At 41.6% G+C, this 16,483-nt stretch overlaps 1 protein-coding gene across 1 annotated transcript in view; it reads right to left on the reverse strand.

The window, feature by feature from the left end:
* Positions 1–16,483, reverse strand: part of NOL10 (nucleolar protein 10) — an 85,133-nt gene that overhangs the window by 50,248 nt on the left and 18,402 nt on the right. Inside the window, exons 10-13 of the mRNA XM_061210584.1 lie at positions 13,182–13,260; positions 11,824–11,973; positions 9,262–9,328; positions 6,891–6,943 (exon numbers count right to left, since the gene is read on the reverse strand). Of these exons, the coding sequence (XP_061066567.1) occupies positions 6,891–6,943; positions 9,262–9,328; positions 11,824–11,973; positions 13,182–13,260 (349 nt within the window). The remainder of the gene's footprint in view (positions 1–6,890; positions 6,944–9,261; positions 9,329–11,823; positions 11,974–13,181; positions 13,261–16,483) is intronic.

Below are 16,483 nucleotides of genomic sequence, written 5' to 3' on the forward strand. Positions count from 1 at the left end.
TTGCAAGTAACTGACAGCAATGCAAGATAATTGTCTATAGTCACGCAAATGCATTCTGTCCTGGACAGATAACCCTCCATAACTTCAGAAAGGCCTATCCATTACTTGCACATTCCCAATTCAATATCACTTTATTCCACGTAAATCTGTGCTATTTTAGACTTCACCTTTGATGACATGTGCCTGATTCCCTTATTTAATTAGTAAGTTAAATGAAATTTTCAACACGTATTCATTTGATATCTATGTGAAAGTCATGACTTCACATTTTTCTGAAAATTATCCTTTAACAGTTTTAGAGGTCTCACCAAGATGCACAATGGATTCACCTGACAGTGTCAGGGAAACTTCATCACCAGAGAAGCACAGCCAAGCACAGCTTTTCTTCTTGGCTCCATATGAATCCAAAGGGGCAGCAGAACTTCGGTGACTCTGCTTTTTGAACTTTAATTTTCCTCTCTACTAATTTTGTGTTTGGGTTTTGGTTAATTTATGGCCTATAAGTTATTCCCCCTTGCTGGCAGCAATGACTGGGGATTTGGTCTTATGCTCTAACCATCTGGTGATCTGTGTAAATGGATAAATGGTTTACAGAGATCTAGTCTCTAATGGGTGAGAGAAAATGGAGACTCTGGTGTTTTAGCCTTTTCCTGTTTGTGGGACATTTTAAGTTACGATAGGAGTTAAGATGCTACGCTATGCAAAACGATAAGCCTTTGGAAGGTTTAGGAAGAATGACAGACTCTGATTTTTGTTTTTATTTTTATATTTTAAATCAACCTGGCTGTTGTATGGAAAACAGAATGCAAGAGAGACAAAAGTGAAAGAAGAAAGATCAGTTAAGAGGCCACTAAGGTAACCCAGATGAGTGGTAGGAGCGGAAGTACTGAAAAATGGCTGGATTTGAACCAATGTTGGAAAAAGACTTGATGTGACATTCGGATGGACTGGACGAGGAGGCGTGAAGAGAGGGGGAGGAAACACGGTGGCGCCTGCGCTCTGGGCCTAGAAACTGAGGAGACAACGGTGCCTCTGCTGGAACGGGAGACAGGCAGGGGTGGGGTGGGTGGAGAGCTGGGATCAAGACTTCTGCTGCGGGCACCTTAATACAGTGCACCACGTAGACGTCCAGGTGGAGAAGCCCAGTAGCCCAGTGGATATGTAACTCTGCAGCTCCGAGAGGAAGGAAAGGCTGGAGACAGAAGTTTGGAAGTCAGCAGCACGCAGGTGCCTTACAGAGCCTAGGGACAGATGAGCTCCCTGGGGGAGAATAAACAAAGAGGCAAGGACTAAGCCCCAGGGCTCACTAACATCTGGGTCAAGGGGAGAGAGGCGAGGCCCAAGCACTGGGCCATGCCAGCAGGAGAAGCCACCAAAGAAGACCAACTGGAAGGGCCAACTGGGCGACAGCAGGAGAACCAAGAGAATGTGGTGTTCTAGAAGCTAGGCACAGCCTGGTCAACTGTGTCCAACGTTAGCTAGAGATAAAGTTAAGTGATCTGCATACGAGATGTACTTTAAAGGAGAAAGCGCATCCAACTCTCCAGGAAAAGCAGAACCTTCTCTGTTGGCCAAAATTCTCTCTGCTGTTTGCATTGTTTCTAGAGATTGTGGGACAAACGTGTCAGTCACCATTTTGCCCCCAGGTGTGTGATGTGATCATCAGACAAAAAGAAGACCAAGGGACTTCCCTGGTGGTCCAGTGGGTAAGGCTCCACACTCCCAATGCAGGGGGTCGGGGTTCAATCCCTGGTCGGGGAACTAGATCCCGCACGCGTGCCGCAACCAAGAGTTCGCATGCTGCAACTAAGAAGGCAACATGCCACAACTAACGATCTCGTGTGCTGCAACTAAGACCCTGTGCAACCAAAATAAATAAATTAAATAAATAAACATTAAAAAAAAAAAGAAGACCAAGTCTCTAACCCTAAACTTTAAAATTAAAATGGAGAAGATAATAGCTATATAAAAAGGAGACATAAAATATCTGTAAGACACTGTCAAATCTAATGTTAAGCTAAAATAACATATTTACAATTTGGACAGCTGATAAAAATGTGTTATCTATGGTGAAGGTAAGGAATAATTGTTAGAAAGCACTATATAACTATGTTCTTAAGCCTTCTGGAAAATTATGCCAAAACATACCCAAGCAGTAATATTTGAAATACTGGCCTTGAAAAAAGAGGCCATCTCTGAGGGAGGCCACAGAAATACCTCGATAATGGACAATCTAATATAGTGGCTGAGTTTAGAAGTAGACTAACAAGTTCAATTCACCACAGACAGAACAGTCAAAATTGTTCATATCTAAATTTCTTTGTTTTAGTCACGAAAGCCCATAGAGAAAAAAACACCAGTGAAAAGATTATGATACCCATTTTTAACTCTTTACTGAGCAACAAAAACAAAATCTGCCCAAATGCAAATATCCATATACCTGCTACAAAATTTTTCATGCCACTTCTCTAAAACTGACTTCCAAACACTACAAATGTATTTCAAAAGCACCTCTCCGACCACCCCCAAACCAGGCCGCACTCACTGACCTCTTGTCTCCTGGAGGGCTGAAGCACAGGTGTTTGATCTAAATCAGACTAAACCCCTCTGAACAGGAGCAAGTGAACCCAGCGATGGTATCTGGAGGCCATGGCTCTTTTGAAGACCTTTTGGGTTGATGAGTGATAACTCACTGAAGTGAAGAGACTTAAAGACATTCACTAGACTGAATCTTTTATTACATTTCACAAAATTTGGCTAAACTTCACTAATTTTTTTTGCACTTCCTTTGGCTTTACACGCCTTTGGGAGGATATGTGCGTGTGTGTTACAACTAAGTGAAGCAAGCGTTCTTGAGATTTTATGCTTCTTAATACGTAGTCATCTCTCTTTGCAAAGATAGAGTTCCGGAGGTTTCATGCATTGTGCTGGATAAGTTCAAGTGCTATTTTCTTAAAAGAAACAGAAGCACTGGTGCAAGTTAAATATAACCCTTTATGCTTTTAACTCTGCCCTATTTGCAGGTACTCTAGCTCCAAAAGTACTTTCCAAATTTAAAATATAATTTTAAATTAAATAGTAAATGTTAAAATATTTAATACAGTTTTTTGATTCATTATAAAGAATAAAAACATCTCAATAAAAACAAGTATTTTTTTTCCCTAAGAAAATGTTTTAAAATAAAACACCTAACTGCCAATACTGAAAGATGGGTTCAGTGACATTGCATATAATCATTATAGTGGCTTAAATTTACATGTTCAGGAAAAAAAAAAAAAAACCAAACCATACATCCTTAATCAACTGACTTTTATTCTTCTAATTCAAATAGCTTCCTCAACAAATAATAATTCTCTTTTTCCCAAGTTTACGCAGCCATACACATTATCAAACACGCAAGCTATCAACTATCCCGTCATGAGTGGTCTCTGGAGCTCACTGACCCACGGGGACTTGGAGCCCAAGGAGCATTTCCAACAGAAACAGTACTCAGCACACTGGCAGGTTTTGGGCTGGGTGCCACAGGACTTGGATTCCCTCTGGAGTCTATACAGTTGCCAAAGGTGTTAATTATGAAGAACTAACCTACGATTAAATTACATTTCAGAGGAAACCAAACTTGAAAAACTATTTCTGGCATTAGTCCTGAAAGCTGCCGTTGAATTAGGCCCTGGAATTTAAAAAACAAACAAACAAAATAACAGATCCTGGTCTCTGAGAGGGAAAAAAAAGAGTACTGAGAAAATGGGGAAAGGGCTGGAGAAAATCCATTTGGTCATAAAAGACCAGTTGGCTACTGGGATATGTAAGTAGCAGAGAGTATATAAATCAGTAATTGCTTTTAATCTAAAAAGACTTCAAGTATTCAAGAAAGATGGTATCAGGTAGAAAGGCAAAAATTAATAAGCTAAAAGAACATTAAGCTGTCTTCATTTTTAGCACAGCCCCAAAGCAGGGAAAAAGAGTTTTCATACCTGGTTTATAAGATGTTGATACAAATCACAGTCCAAACCTCCCATATTTGGCATGAATTATATATTAAACACACACTTCTCTGTTTCTATAGGCCTCAAATAAACCTTTGTGCCAAATATCAGCTTGGTGAGTTTGATAAAATCTTATGAAAGATGGCAGGCTTTCAGACCCCTGGGCTCTCTCTGCTTTGAAGGAGTGTCACAAAGAAGAGGTTCCAAGTAAAGACAAGCGGCACCCTAAAACCTCACTCCGTGCAAGGCAGCAGGGCAGAAAGGCAGGTCAGGAAGGGACACGTACGTACCAGCTGCAGCACAATGCTTAGCTGGGCAAGGACAACTCTGCTCTCACTGTCCGCACACGCACAGTCGCCCGGGAGCAGCCTCTGGATTCTTTCTCGCAGCGCTCCAGTTAAATCTGAGCTACAGAGGTGAACTAAAAAGACCTTGTAAGATAAGCTAACATTTGTCAAGAAGGCAGTTTCTCACCACCTGGCCAGCATCCAGCCCCTCTCACACGTGCAAATTAAAGTTCCCAGAACTTGGAACAAAAAAGCCCACTCTGAGAAACAGACCCAGAGAAGCAGAAGGGAATAAGGGTCTCCTCCAGTTCTAAGAGTCTATCATCCCCTTTCTCCTCCTGGATTCAGGGAGGGACGTCCTCGTCTGCATGTTTACCAAGCAGAAAGCAGCTGTCATCTTTGGTTCTTTCCTCTCATTTCCTCCTCACATCCAATCAATGACCAAGCCTGTCTTACAACCTTGACAATCTTTCCAATTCTGTCCCCACCGCCACCATCTTAGCACAAGCTGGTAAGACAGCCTTCCCACAAAAGTACTCAGAACTGCCCTCCCCGGCTCCACACCAAGGGGCTCTCAGCCCACGGCTGCTCACCAGTTGAGCAGACCCCCAGTGCGGCCTCCACACTCTATCTCAGATTCTGGTGGATTCTATACACTTCTGACGGGAGGAAGGGCTCTTCCATTCAAGACATCTACGCCTTATAGGCAGCTGCTGACGATCAAAACACACTAAGCACTCCTGAGAGGAAGATGGAAAGAGACCTCCGCCAGGAGGAGAAGTAAAGGGAGGGGCAAGCTGATTTATTCTGCCTCTCCTGACATTCCCAGACGGGCTGACGCTGTGAGAAGACTATTACCACTGGACCAAGGGAAGGCTCTTCTCGTGATCGACACAAGTCTTCATCAGTGGACACCTCCGGACACACCACCTGGCTATTCATGGATAACAAACCTCTGAAATCACTGCCCACCAGATCAGACTTCTTTCAAATTACCCCAGGACCCCCAGAGCTCCAACTACTAAAAAGGGAGGCCTGGCCAAGGTAACACAGGGACCATCACCTCTCCTGTAGATTCCTATAGCCTGTTCTTGCTGCTTCCGGACTGGATCCTACCTAATCCATTCTCCTGATGGCAGCCAAAATAATCCTTCAAAAATGCAAATCTGACCATAGCACTCTCCCGCTTACAACTTTTCCAGGAATGCCTGCCCTGCACCGTCACGCCTGGCCTACAAGACCATCATAGCCTGGCTGCGGAGCACCTTTCCAGCCTGAGCTACCGCCAAGCCTCAAGCGCTAATGCTTGGCCACGTGTGTTATCTTCTCCCTGACCTTAGCACACAATGTTCCCTCTACTTCCAAGATCCTTCCCCCATTCTGAACCCCACCCTCTTCATCCAGAAGACAGAACCAGCCTTCTAGTCTCTCCCTGGATATCAATTCCTCTGGGAAGGTTTCTCCGAGTATCCTCCACACTTCCCACCAGTTTCCAGCCCCATGCTGGGTTCCTTACTTCTGTTATAGCATTCATCACACTGACTGGAAATTGTCTACTTTCTTGTTTTATTCCCTAATAATGAACTCCCTGAAGAAAGGGGCAGTACCCTATACACTGTTACACTGCCAACCTATATAGCACTGTGCCTGCCACACAGTTGATACAATCACTTACTGATCAGATGAAGACAAAGATATATAAACTAACAGGAATATGGAAGCAGTATCTGTGAGACTCCGGGGAGGAAAGGAACAAATGACAATTTAGGAAAACGGAAAAGCTGCTGTTTGAATAGTCTTCATTGCACTATCAATCAAAAGAAACATCTCAAAGTGCTTTCAACAACATATCAGGTTCCTGAAACCACAGAAAGTCAACATCAACAGAATACTTTTTTTTTTTTTTTTTGAAATACACACATGGTTGAGCTATTTCAAAAAACCATCATCAATATAAAGAACTTTCATAACTGGAGGCTGACAGTGATTACAGAGAGCTCACTGCCCTAAAGATCTGACCTTCAACACCCCTCATGCTCCTCCCCAAATCTCAGAAAAGGAGATGTTTGCTAACCGCAATCTAATGCCAACTTTGTACTATATGCTTTTCTGTTTAGGTAAAGGGAGGGAAGCTTCTGGCAAACGTAACAGAAGAATTCTTTAAGGAAGAAAAAACGGCACAAGATTGCAAACTGCATGTCATCACTGATCATGGCAATCTAAGATAGTTTCTTTTATATAAACTCATTTTTAAAAGACACAAACTACAAAGAGATGACTGGAAGAGAACTAGACTTTTATTTTAGGGGATTAGATCTCCTGATCACTAATAGCTGAAAGTTTAAGATTCTGGAACGCTTTTAAACTAAAAACAAATGTAGATCTGAAGAATAAAGACGAATTTCTACTATTTTAATGGGATATTAAGTAGTTTCCCATAAACAGTGGTTAAGCATTATTTTACCGGTTCCAGGAAGCACAGGGAATTGACAAGTGAGCCACTGTGTCTAATTTACACAGCCACATGCAGACCCAAAGTCCCTCGACACAGCCAGCTTAAAAATACAGCATCTTTTCTTGTCCTATTTTTATCATAACTCCTTTCTGTATCACTTACCGGAATGTAATAGATGCCCATCTTGGGGGTTTCATTGGCAGTAAGAAGCATGCCTAAAAATAAACACAATGAAAAATGTAAACACATGGGGAAAAGAAAAGCTCCCTTTTCTACTTGTTTAACGTTTTGAAATGGGTGAGGTGCTCAGAACACTGCGAATGGCAGAAGAGCCAGACCGGCAGCCAGGCACCCTCGGAGTCAGCTTGTGGCCTGTGGTCCCTGACCATCGCAGACGGGGCACCTTAAGTATCAGAAAGACCAGCTTCCCCATCTGCAAAACACTCAGGCTGTACTAGCTAAGCGACTGAGCAGTTCCCACCATGAAGTGCTCAGGTCTATACAAAGTTTGCCATCATTTTTCAGGGGGAAAGTTTTAAGCTTCAGACACATAGATAAAATGTAGTTTTGATGCACTATTTATTATAATAATAATAAGGAAGTCAAGAAGAAAGGTTTCTCTCTGTTAATCAGGAATCAAAGAACCAAGGTAAAGTATTTCCCACCAAATGGCACAGCAAAGTAATTCCTAATGTTTGAATTAAACTTTACACCTTAATAGAAAACAAAATGGCTTACAGGGAACGCTATGTGTAGCTACACTAGAAAAGACCCATACAGAATCTAACAGCCTGGGACTTCCCTGGTGGCGCAGTGGTTAAGAATCCGCCTGCCAATGCAAGGGACACGGGTTCGAGCCCTGGTCCAGGAAGATCCCACATGCCGCAGCGCAACTAAGCCCACGCACCCTAGAGCTTGCATGTTGCAACTACTGAGCCCATGCGCCGCAACTACTGAAGCCTGCACGCTCTAGTGCCCCCGTGCCCCAACTACTGAGCCCACGTGCTGCAACTACTGAAGCCCGTGCGCCTAGAGCCCGTGCTCCGCAACAAGAGAAGCCACCGCAATGAGAAGCCCACGCACCGCAACCAAGAGCAGCCCCCGCTCGCCGTAACTAGAGAAAGCCCACACGCAGCAATGAAGACCCAACGCAGCCAAAAATAAATTAATTAATCAATTAATCAATTAAAAAAATAAAGAATTTTGTGTCTGCAGACCTGCTTTTCTCGAGACCACACTATTCACTGTGCATGGGACGTGGCTCCCAGGGTGAGGCTGTGGATCAGGGTGGGGCTTCACAACCACTTGGGAAGCATGTGAAAAGTAACTCATTTCGGAGCTCTCCCCCAGACGCCGAGTCAGTACCCCTGATGTGTGTAGGGCCAAGCAAGCTGTACTTTTAAGACGCTCCCAGGCGATCCTGGGGGCGGTCAGGCTGGAGACCCCCTGCCAGACACTGCCACTGTCCCCCTGCCTCCTCATATTCAAAGGCTCAAAGAAGAAAACATAGTCTTTCTCTCCAAATTTGCTCTCTCTCCTGTGCTCCCAATCTCGGCTCCGAATATCACTTCCTACTCATCTTAGTTCAAAACTGATCTACCTTTCACCTGGTGGACAGAACCACCTCGGGAAGCAGGGCCTGAGTAGGTCCTGACCACAGACAGCGCCCAGCCACTCAGCAGGTCACTCCTGGGCCCACACCACCCAGGCACCACCTGCTTCCCACCCCCTTCCTCCCAGAGCTCCTCCGTGCACCGTGCTGTGCCCCCGCCCGCCCTTCCTGCCCTTCTTACACTGTCCCCTCATGGGGATCACCTCACCTCCCAACTCCACCCAGCACCCCGGGCTCAATGCAAACAAAGATCTCCTCTCATTGCTTCCGCTGCTCGCTCTCTCGCTCTCTCTCTCTCTCTCTGTGTCTCTCTCTCTCTCTCCTGCCATCTTTACATACATAACAGAACTCTTCCTGCTTTGCCTTGTATCCCCCCGTCAAAATTATCTGTGTACGTCCGTCCTCAGAATACAACCCTGCTTGAGAGTGGGAAGTGTTCTCATTTTCCAGAATTCTTCACAGATTTGCCTTGAAGGGATTGTTAACTCTTGAAATCTGCCAGGTTATTTACTGAACAGCCTGCAACACAGAATATACCAAACCCATGGCTTTATGAGCCTGTGTATCATCATCAGGGAACTCCAGCCTCCTCCAAATCCCTAACCTCAATTTCTACACACGATTACTAATCACATAAAACAGCTAAAGCGCACACTAAAATAGCACCTCACCTGCCACCGACCTACAGACTGCTACCAGTTTCTACTAATAGCTAGGCTGGCTGAGGACTGAGTCACTGAGAGGGTCATTTTCTCAATCATCCACGCCACTTCCTGCTCGTAATTTTTCAAGTAAATACAATATCCAAGAATTGTCCCAACCAAGCCAAACCCTGTCTTAAGAAATAAAATGAGTTTAAAACCCTATAAAGCATAACCTAGATTCATCTTGCAGAATGGCCCGTTGCTACATACTGCATACCTGAGTTGGGATAGAGGCAAACATCATTAATGTCATGTTCTGGCTCCAAGGAAGTAAATATTTTTCCCTGAAAGAGTAAGCAAAAAGGAATTATTAAAATAGTTAAAGGAAGACAACTTTTGGCAATGTGATATATAGAAAATAACCTGGAGACATAACTCCACTACACTCTGCTGATGTGAAAAAATAAAATCACCTAACTGAAATCACAGAATTTAAGTTCAAAAAAACTTAGAGAATTTGTTTTATCAATCTATCAAACCCTCTCATTTTAGAGAGGAAGAAACTGAGGCTCGGGGGGAGAGGTGACTTTCTTGGGAAAATAAACACAAACTTTTAAAGATAACGTCTAAACAGGAAAGGGTAAAGTCTAAAATAAAGTTATACATCAACTTTAAAAAATTCTCATAACCTGGAAAACACACCCTAGGTAAACCTGTCCTCAAAGAAATCAAAGATGAAGAGACGGTCAACATGGCAGAATAAGGATGGTATCTGCCATACCTGCGTCACAAGGACTTGAGGGGGATCAAGTAAGATGATGAATATAAAATAACTTACAAAACAAAATCCTATAAATACATAAAGTGTTAGTTATTACACAGCAAAGGGTAAAAATTTTTTTTAATGTGGAGGGAAATATACTATAGTTTTAAAAATTAAAAGAAGTAAAAGAAAAGAGACAGAAAGTAAGTAGATGGGAGTGGAAAAAGGTGATGAGAAAGATAAACAAGGAAAGCAAGTCAAGCAGAACCAAGTAATTTGGGTGTTGGTCAAGAGGGCGTATTTAGTCATTGCAACAACGCCAAAATAAAACTTACTGTAGCAACTACAACGTGATTTCAAGAACTGCTGTTGAAAATGTCTGCCAGCTCTTGCATTTATTAACCCATCATTAGAGGCTCCACGGCAAAGTGGGGGCAGCAGTTAAAAAACTAATTTTGCACTCAGTGAAAGACAGCAGCCAGGTTCTAATTCAAGACAGACAATGGAACTCACACAGCTACCTCCCTTTCGTCTCAAGTGCCCACTGAATCAAAAAATGGAAAGAGGGAAGGAAAAAGGAAGGCGAAATGGGAATAATAATAGCATGGAACAAAAAAGAAAAGGGGCCACAGTTCATAGAAATCCATGTTGGGGAAAACTATGCAGCAGTTAGAGGGCCTGGGAGGATACATCCAAATTGGTAAGTTTACCATGAGGTAGGATGGAAGCCAGGTCAAGGAAAACGTCTACTTTACCAGTATGTTATGACCTTTCAAAAATAAAATGTCTGCATTTGTAGTATTAAAAAGAAATACTGTTTCAAAGTAAACTAGTTTGGATTATCAGAAAAGAGCAGAGAAAATTCCGGCCTAAGACACCATGAATCTTCCTAAGAAAGCCCTCAAAACCCTCCAACTCAAAGCAGCACAGTCGGCTCCCGGGCAATCGTCAGGGTAATTCTTCCAGGAATTGAGAAAAGCCGGAAGCCCTTCCTCTTCTCCCTAACAGAGTCTCAGGAGCTGCAAAGGTAACAGGGCTTGAGAGACAGGACACACCCCAAGGATAACTCTGAACCTCCACAGCAGATCCAGAGAAAAAAAGAAAGGGAGCTAAGTAAGGTCAATACTTTGAGAGTTGACAAAATGAAAATGGAAAACAAAAGTAATGGTCCAAGCAGGCAGGGAATCTGACCAGTAAATAGCTGAACCGTGACGGAGCTGCTGGTAGCATCTCTGCCCTAAGCTCGCGCAGCCCTCACAGGAAAGACTGACGCTTGCCCTCCGGCAACTAATGCTGAGGCTGCTGGGCCCTCCACCCGCTTCATCTCAAAAATGAATTTTTTTTTTTTAAAGTAACACTTTTTGACTAAAGATGCTAAGTTTGAAATCAATAAACGCAAAGACTCTTAAAAGCAATTGCTACACTGAAGGAATTTTTTCCCAGTTGATGAACTAACCTTTTACTACTCTCTCAAAATACTTAGGTTTTAAAATGAAAAAGCAAAAGCAGAAAGCAGAATAAAACCAGCAACACAGGGTTTTGTTACCTTTTAAATGACACTCAGAAGGGAAGAGAACATCAAATATTCTGAAGAAAATATTGTTTTTAAGAAAAACACTATAAGAAATTATTGTAAAGGTATCATATCTAAAATCCAATTGTTTGACATGGGGAAAGGGTATGAAATTGAGATGTATAATAATACTGATATGGAAAGATTAGCAGTAGCTCATAAAAACCTTCCTAAGGTGGTAAGACAGCCTCAGAATCTAGGGGGTTTCTCATGGATCAATCTTTTTTTTAAACAATGATTTACTAACTGAACATGTAAAAATGCATGCCCGTTCTAGCAAATGAGGAAAACTTAACAGGAAGAAAACAATCTTGACTACTTTGACTATGAATATTATCTGTCCCGAAGTAACTGACTTCCAATGAAGTGCCCAAACGGATGCTTAGTATTGATATTTCTTTCTCAAGAACCGACACTGCTCAAAAAAGGCAACAGAAAGCAAAGAAACATTAAATGGAAAATAGGCAAATAAGTAAGTAATGTTAACAACAAAAAATACGTACTGTGTTCTTATTCCACATTTTGATAATTCGAGAGTCAGCAGACAAAATCAAATCTAATGAATCCTGGAAATGAACTGATTTAATGGGCAGCCCATATTGGTGATCCTTAACTAGCAATGGCTTATCAGACCGAAGATCATACAATAAAACCTAAAAAAAAAAAAAAAGTTATTTCTGTTTAAACAAACTAAATATTTTACCTTGAAACTTCTAAAACTTAGAATAACGGCTGCCATTTACTTCATTACCTTTTTTATCAACACAATGAACACCCCTCACTCAGGGTACAAGGATTCTCAAGTCAGCCAGCAAAAGTACTCCAGAAAAATCTCTTAAATTACCCTTCCAGTATATGGTTTTATGAATTCAACCCTGAGAGTAGTTTTTAGGCACACTAAGATGGAGAACTACTTAGCTATATTAAGAAAGGAACCGGAAGGAACGTCCACAAGAATTTGTGTCATTTATGAATTCAACAAATATATACACTGAGGGCTTACTGTGTACCAGGCACTGTCACAGCAGCTGACAGAAACAAGAACAAGAAGCATAATGAAGACAGTCCTGGTAGATTCAAGACAGATGGCGGTGGCAGGGTTATGGCTTTCGGGGGGAGGGGGGGGTCTCTTCTGAGCCCTGTCTTGATAGGCAAGGGGCCTGGTGAAGCTGGATCTTAGTCCCAGGTGACAAATGACAGAGGCAGTAACTCTACTGGAAGCAGGGCTCACACCTGTGCTGAGGTGAGAACAGACTTACAAGTGTGTGGGCTCTGCCTTGAAGGAAAGAGAGAAAAGATGAAATTAAATCTCTGAAGCTATTTCATTTGTACTCGTCAGACTAGCGTTTGCTGAGGTATGTCCCACTGACCACTCACTGCACTGGATGTGGGTGATAGTGCTGGGTGAAAAAAAAGGTTCCTTGGGCAAATACATTTTGGAAATACTTACTCAACACATTTTTTGTCTACAGGAATTCTCCGAGCCTTCAATATATATTTAAATGCACTATAAACCTCAAAGAGTAGAAATCTGGAGAATTCCAAACTTGTATGACCACGGAACTCTACTCCACACACTCTAGAAAATGCTGTTCTAAACCACAGTCAGGAGGACACCTGAGGCATACCCCACTGCAGCCTCAGCTCGAAAGCCTCTCACACCAACCATTCAGGCCAGAACCAGAATTTCTCAAGGTACTGAAGGAACACAGCCTTCTGAGTACCCTCTCCACTCTGGCCAAAACAATAATGCTTCATTTTCTGTTCCCACAGTGAACAGACATGTGGATGTTTCCCATGATACATACACGCCCCTGAAGTAGTAACTTAAGTGTGAAGTTTCCAACTTAAACATATTTACCTGCCCTGTGGATGTTCCAACTGCCATGGTCAAGGCACCATTAAATTTCAAAGCAGAGATCGTTGGTAAACTGTTTATCCTGAAAGGCAAAACATTTGTGTTTCGTGCATATATGGCCAAACCTCCTTCCAAATAACAAATTCATTATTAATCTTCACTTCAATTCTAATGGGGACAATCACATTTCTTAGTCTTCTGTTTAAAAGGTAATTGTATCCAAACTTTCTTAATCAAAATGAAAAATAACCTTTACTTATAAATGTAATCTACCTTTAAAAATCTATAGATTATGTTCTTTAAGAACTGTAAGAAATATTTTCAAAGTAGCTACAAGCAAAAAAAGTTTCTGAAAATATAAAACCAATTGAAAAAGATCAGTATGACAATATCTTTCATTTTGATTAAGCCAGGATAAGGTATTTACAGTAACATGCCCTTTTTTGCTTAAGAGAAAACAGTTTTATATTCGGGCATGGCTATACCCATTTTCATTTTTAAAGTTAGTGATGTCAAGCTAAAATAAAGACTAGTCCCCAAACAGGGACCCAGAACCTGTAAACGTAACAAAATGATGGATGTTTATGGCTCTGAATCTAGAGTATGCTTCTCACTCAGTAACCAAGAATAATGCTCTGAGGGGAAAAGGGTCCTAGAAGATGAGTCAGAAGCGGGCCACAGTCCTGATTTCAATACCTATTGTCTCCATGACCTTGGACCAGGACCTTCAGTCCAGGCTGCTGACTCTTGGCATCCTCAGGTCTCTTATGCCACCTAAAGCCTCAGCCTGCAACTACACTGAAGCATCCACGGAAACCTGGAGGCCTCTCGTCTGCATCACTTTCAGTCATTTACTCTTCAAAATGAACTCTGGAATCATTTCTCAGTGCGGTGACATTATTTTTCCTCATTTATTCAAACTTCTTTTTTTTTTTTAATTTATTTTATTTATTTATTTTTGGCTGTGTTGGATCTTCGTTGCTGCACGCAGGCTTTCTCTAGTTGCAGCGAGCTGGGGCTACTCTTCGTTGCAGTGCGCAGGCTTCTCACTGCGGTGGCTTCTCCTGTTGTGGAGCACAGGCTCTAGGCACGCGGGCTTCAGTAGTTGTGGCTCACGGGCTCAGTAGTTGCGGCTCGCAGGCTCTAGAGCACAGGCTCAGTAGTTGTGGTGCATGGGCTGAGTTGCTCCGCGGCATGTGGGATCTTCCTGGACCGGGGCTCGAACCCGTGTCCCCTGCATTGGCAGGCGGATTCTTAACCACTGTGCCACCAGGGAAGCCCTATTCAAACTTTTTTGTTTCTTAATAAAATTTTGTCCCTTTCTTCAGACAGTCACTTATTAAGCTTATCCCTCAGTATTTTACAATTTTTTTGTTATAAATTATTTTGTTATAAATGAGAACTGCTTTTCATTGTATCTTTCTAACTGGATATTGCTGATAAACATCAAAGCCACTGATTTTGTACATTTATTTTGTAACCAATTTACTTAACTCTCATATTAGTGCTTATAGTTTTTCAGTTAGTTCTACTGGGTTTCTTAGGCAGACAATCACATCATCTGCAAAGAACAAAAGCCTGTCCTCCGCTAGCCAAAATTTAACACGTATTTCTTTCTCTGACTGTGTTGGCTCCACCTTCCAGAACTCTACCTACGTCAAATAACAGAGGGTGACGGCTTATAATGTTTGTGTAGGAAAAAAATAGGGGCTTCCCTGGTGGCGCAGTGGTTAAGAATCCGCCTGCCAATGCAGGGGACACGGGTTCGAGCCCTGGTCCCGGAAGATCCCACATGCCGCGGAGCGGCTGGGCCCGTGAGCCACAATTACTGAGCCTGCGCGTCTGGAGCCTGTGCTCCGCAACGAGAGAGGCCGCGATAGCGAGAGGCCCGCGCACTGCGATGAAGAGTGGCCCCCACTTGCCACAACTGGAGAAAGCCCTAGCACAGAAACGAAGACCCAACACAGCCATAAATAAATAAATAAAATTTAAAAGAGATAAAAGAAAATCAATAATTAAAAAAAAAAAAGAATTAAACTTAAAAAAAAATAAATAAATAAATAAAGCTAAGCATAAAAAAATTCATAAATAAAATCACCTGAAGCTGAATCAGCAGGCAGAGCTACTTTTAACACTTTGTAACATATCCAGATTTCGTCCCTATGACTGTACACGTAAGTTCACTGTTTTTCTTATGAAAATGTGATGAAACTATAGGGAACTGTATGATTTGCTTTTCCACTTAACAGCGTATTTGGAACATCTTTCCCTAGAAATAAATATGCTTCTGCCACATAATTCTTAAAGGCTATCACTTCCTCATCTGTAAAATAAATACAAAACAGTACCTGCATTAAAGACTGTTGTTGTTTTATTAAATAAGTTAATATATGTAGAGAACTTAGAACACTACCTGGCAAATAGAAAGTACTGTTAGCTATTATTTCTACCAAGCTGTATTTTGATTCGATATCCCGGGCTCTTTCTGACATCTTAGTATTATTATAACGGGATTAACACCTTGGGCTATGGAAGGTGGGAGAATGTGCACTCTGTACACGTAGGTAGACCTTTAAACTGATGTTACCTTTTCTGTCAGGCAATTTAGCAATGGGTACCAAAAGCCTTAAGAACATGTATGCTGTTCAAGCTCTTGATATTTTCCCTCAGGAAATAATCATAAAACTGTAAATAGATGTGTACTAGTGAAAAACTATAAGCATCCTTCATGCACGAAGAGTGGTCTGTTACTTAAATTAGACCTGCCTGTATATACGCAGAAGTCATTTTTACGTTCTTTTGTGCATTTTTGAAACTGCTTAGTATCTTTTTACACTAAGTACAAATCATCTTTACAAAATAAAAAAAAAATTTTTAATCAATAAAATAACCTCCATCATGACAGCTGAAAAATGCCTCACCCCTAAGGACAAAAGAGGCCACCAAAAATGTTTGTGAATCAATATTCTATTAAAAAAAGAAAAAATACTCCCGTGTTTCTAGAGACCACAGTTAAGATTATTTTTTAACATCCCTTCCTTAAATTTTGTATAATGGTACTTCTATTGTAGTCACTAAAGTAGAAATAACCTTAAGACATACTGCAAATAACTCCTGCTGGCCTGTTTTCTTAAATGACTTTTCAAGATGAAACAATTAATGACAGGGTTTGTACACAAGTCTCTTTATTCTAATTCAAACACAAGTTAATGCTGAAGGGTAAGAGAAAATTAACCTCTTTGCTTCCTAGAAAGTGAGTAAATATCTTTCACTTAAACCTGATTTTCTACTTTCTAAGAATAAAC

The sequence above is a fragment of the Eubalaena glacialis genome, chromosome 14 (assembly GCF_028564815.1).
Source record: "Eubalaena glacialis isolate mEubGla1 chromosome 14, mEubGla1.1.hap2.+ XY, whole genome shotgun sequence".
Taxonomy (NCBI): domain Eukaryota; kingdom Metazoa; phylum Chordata; class Mammalia; order Artiodactyla; family Balaenidae; genus Eubalaena; species Eubalaena glacialis.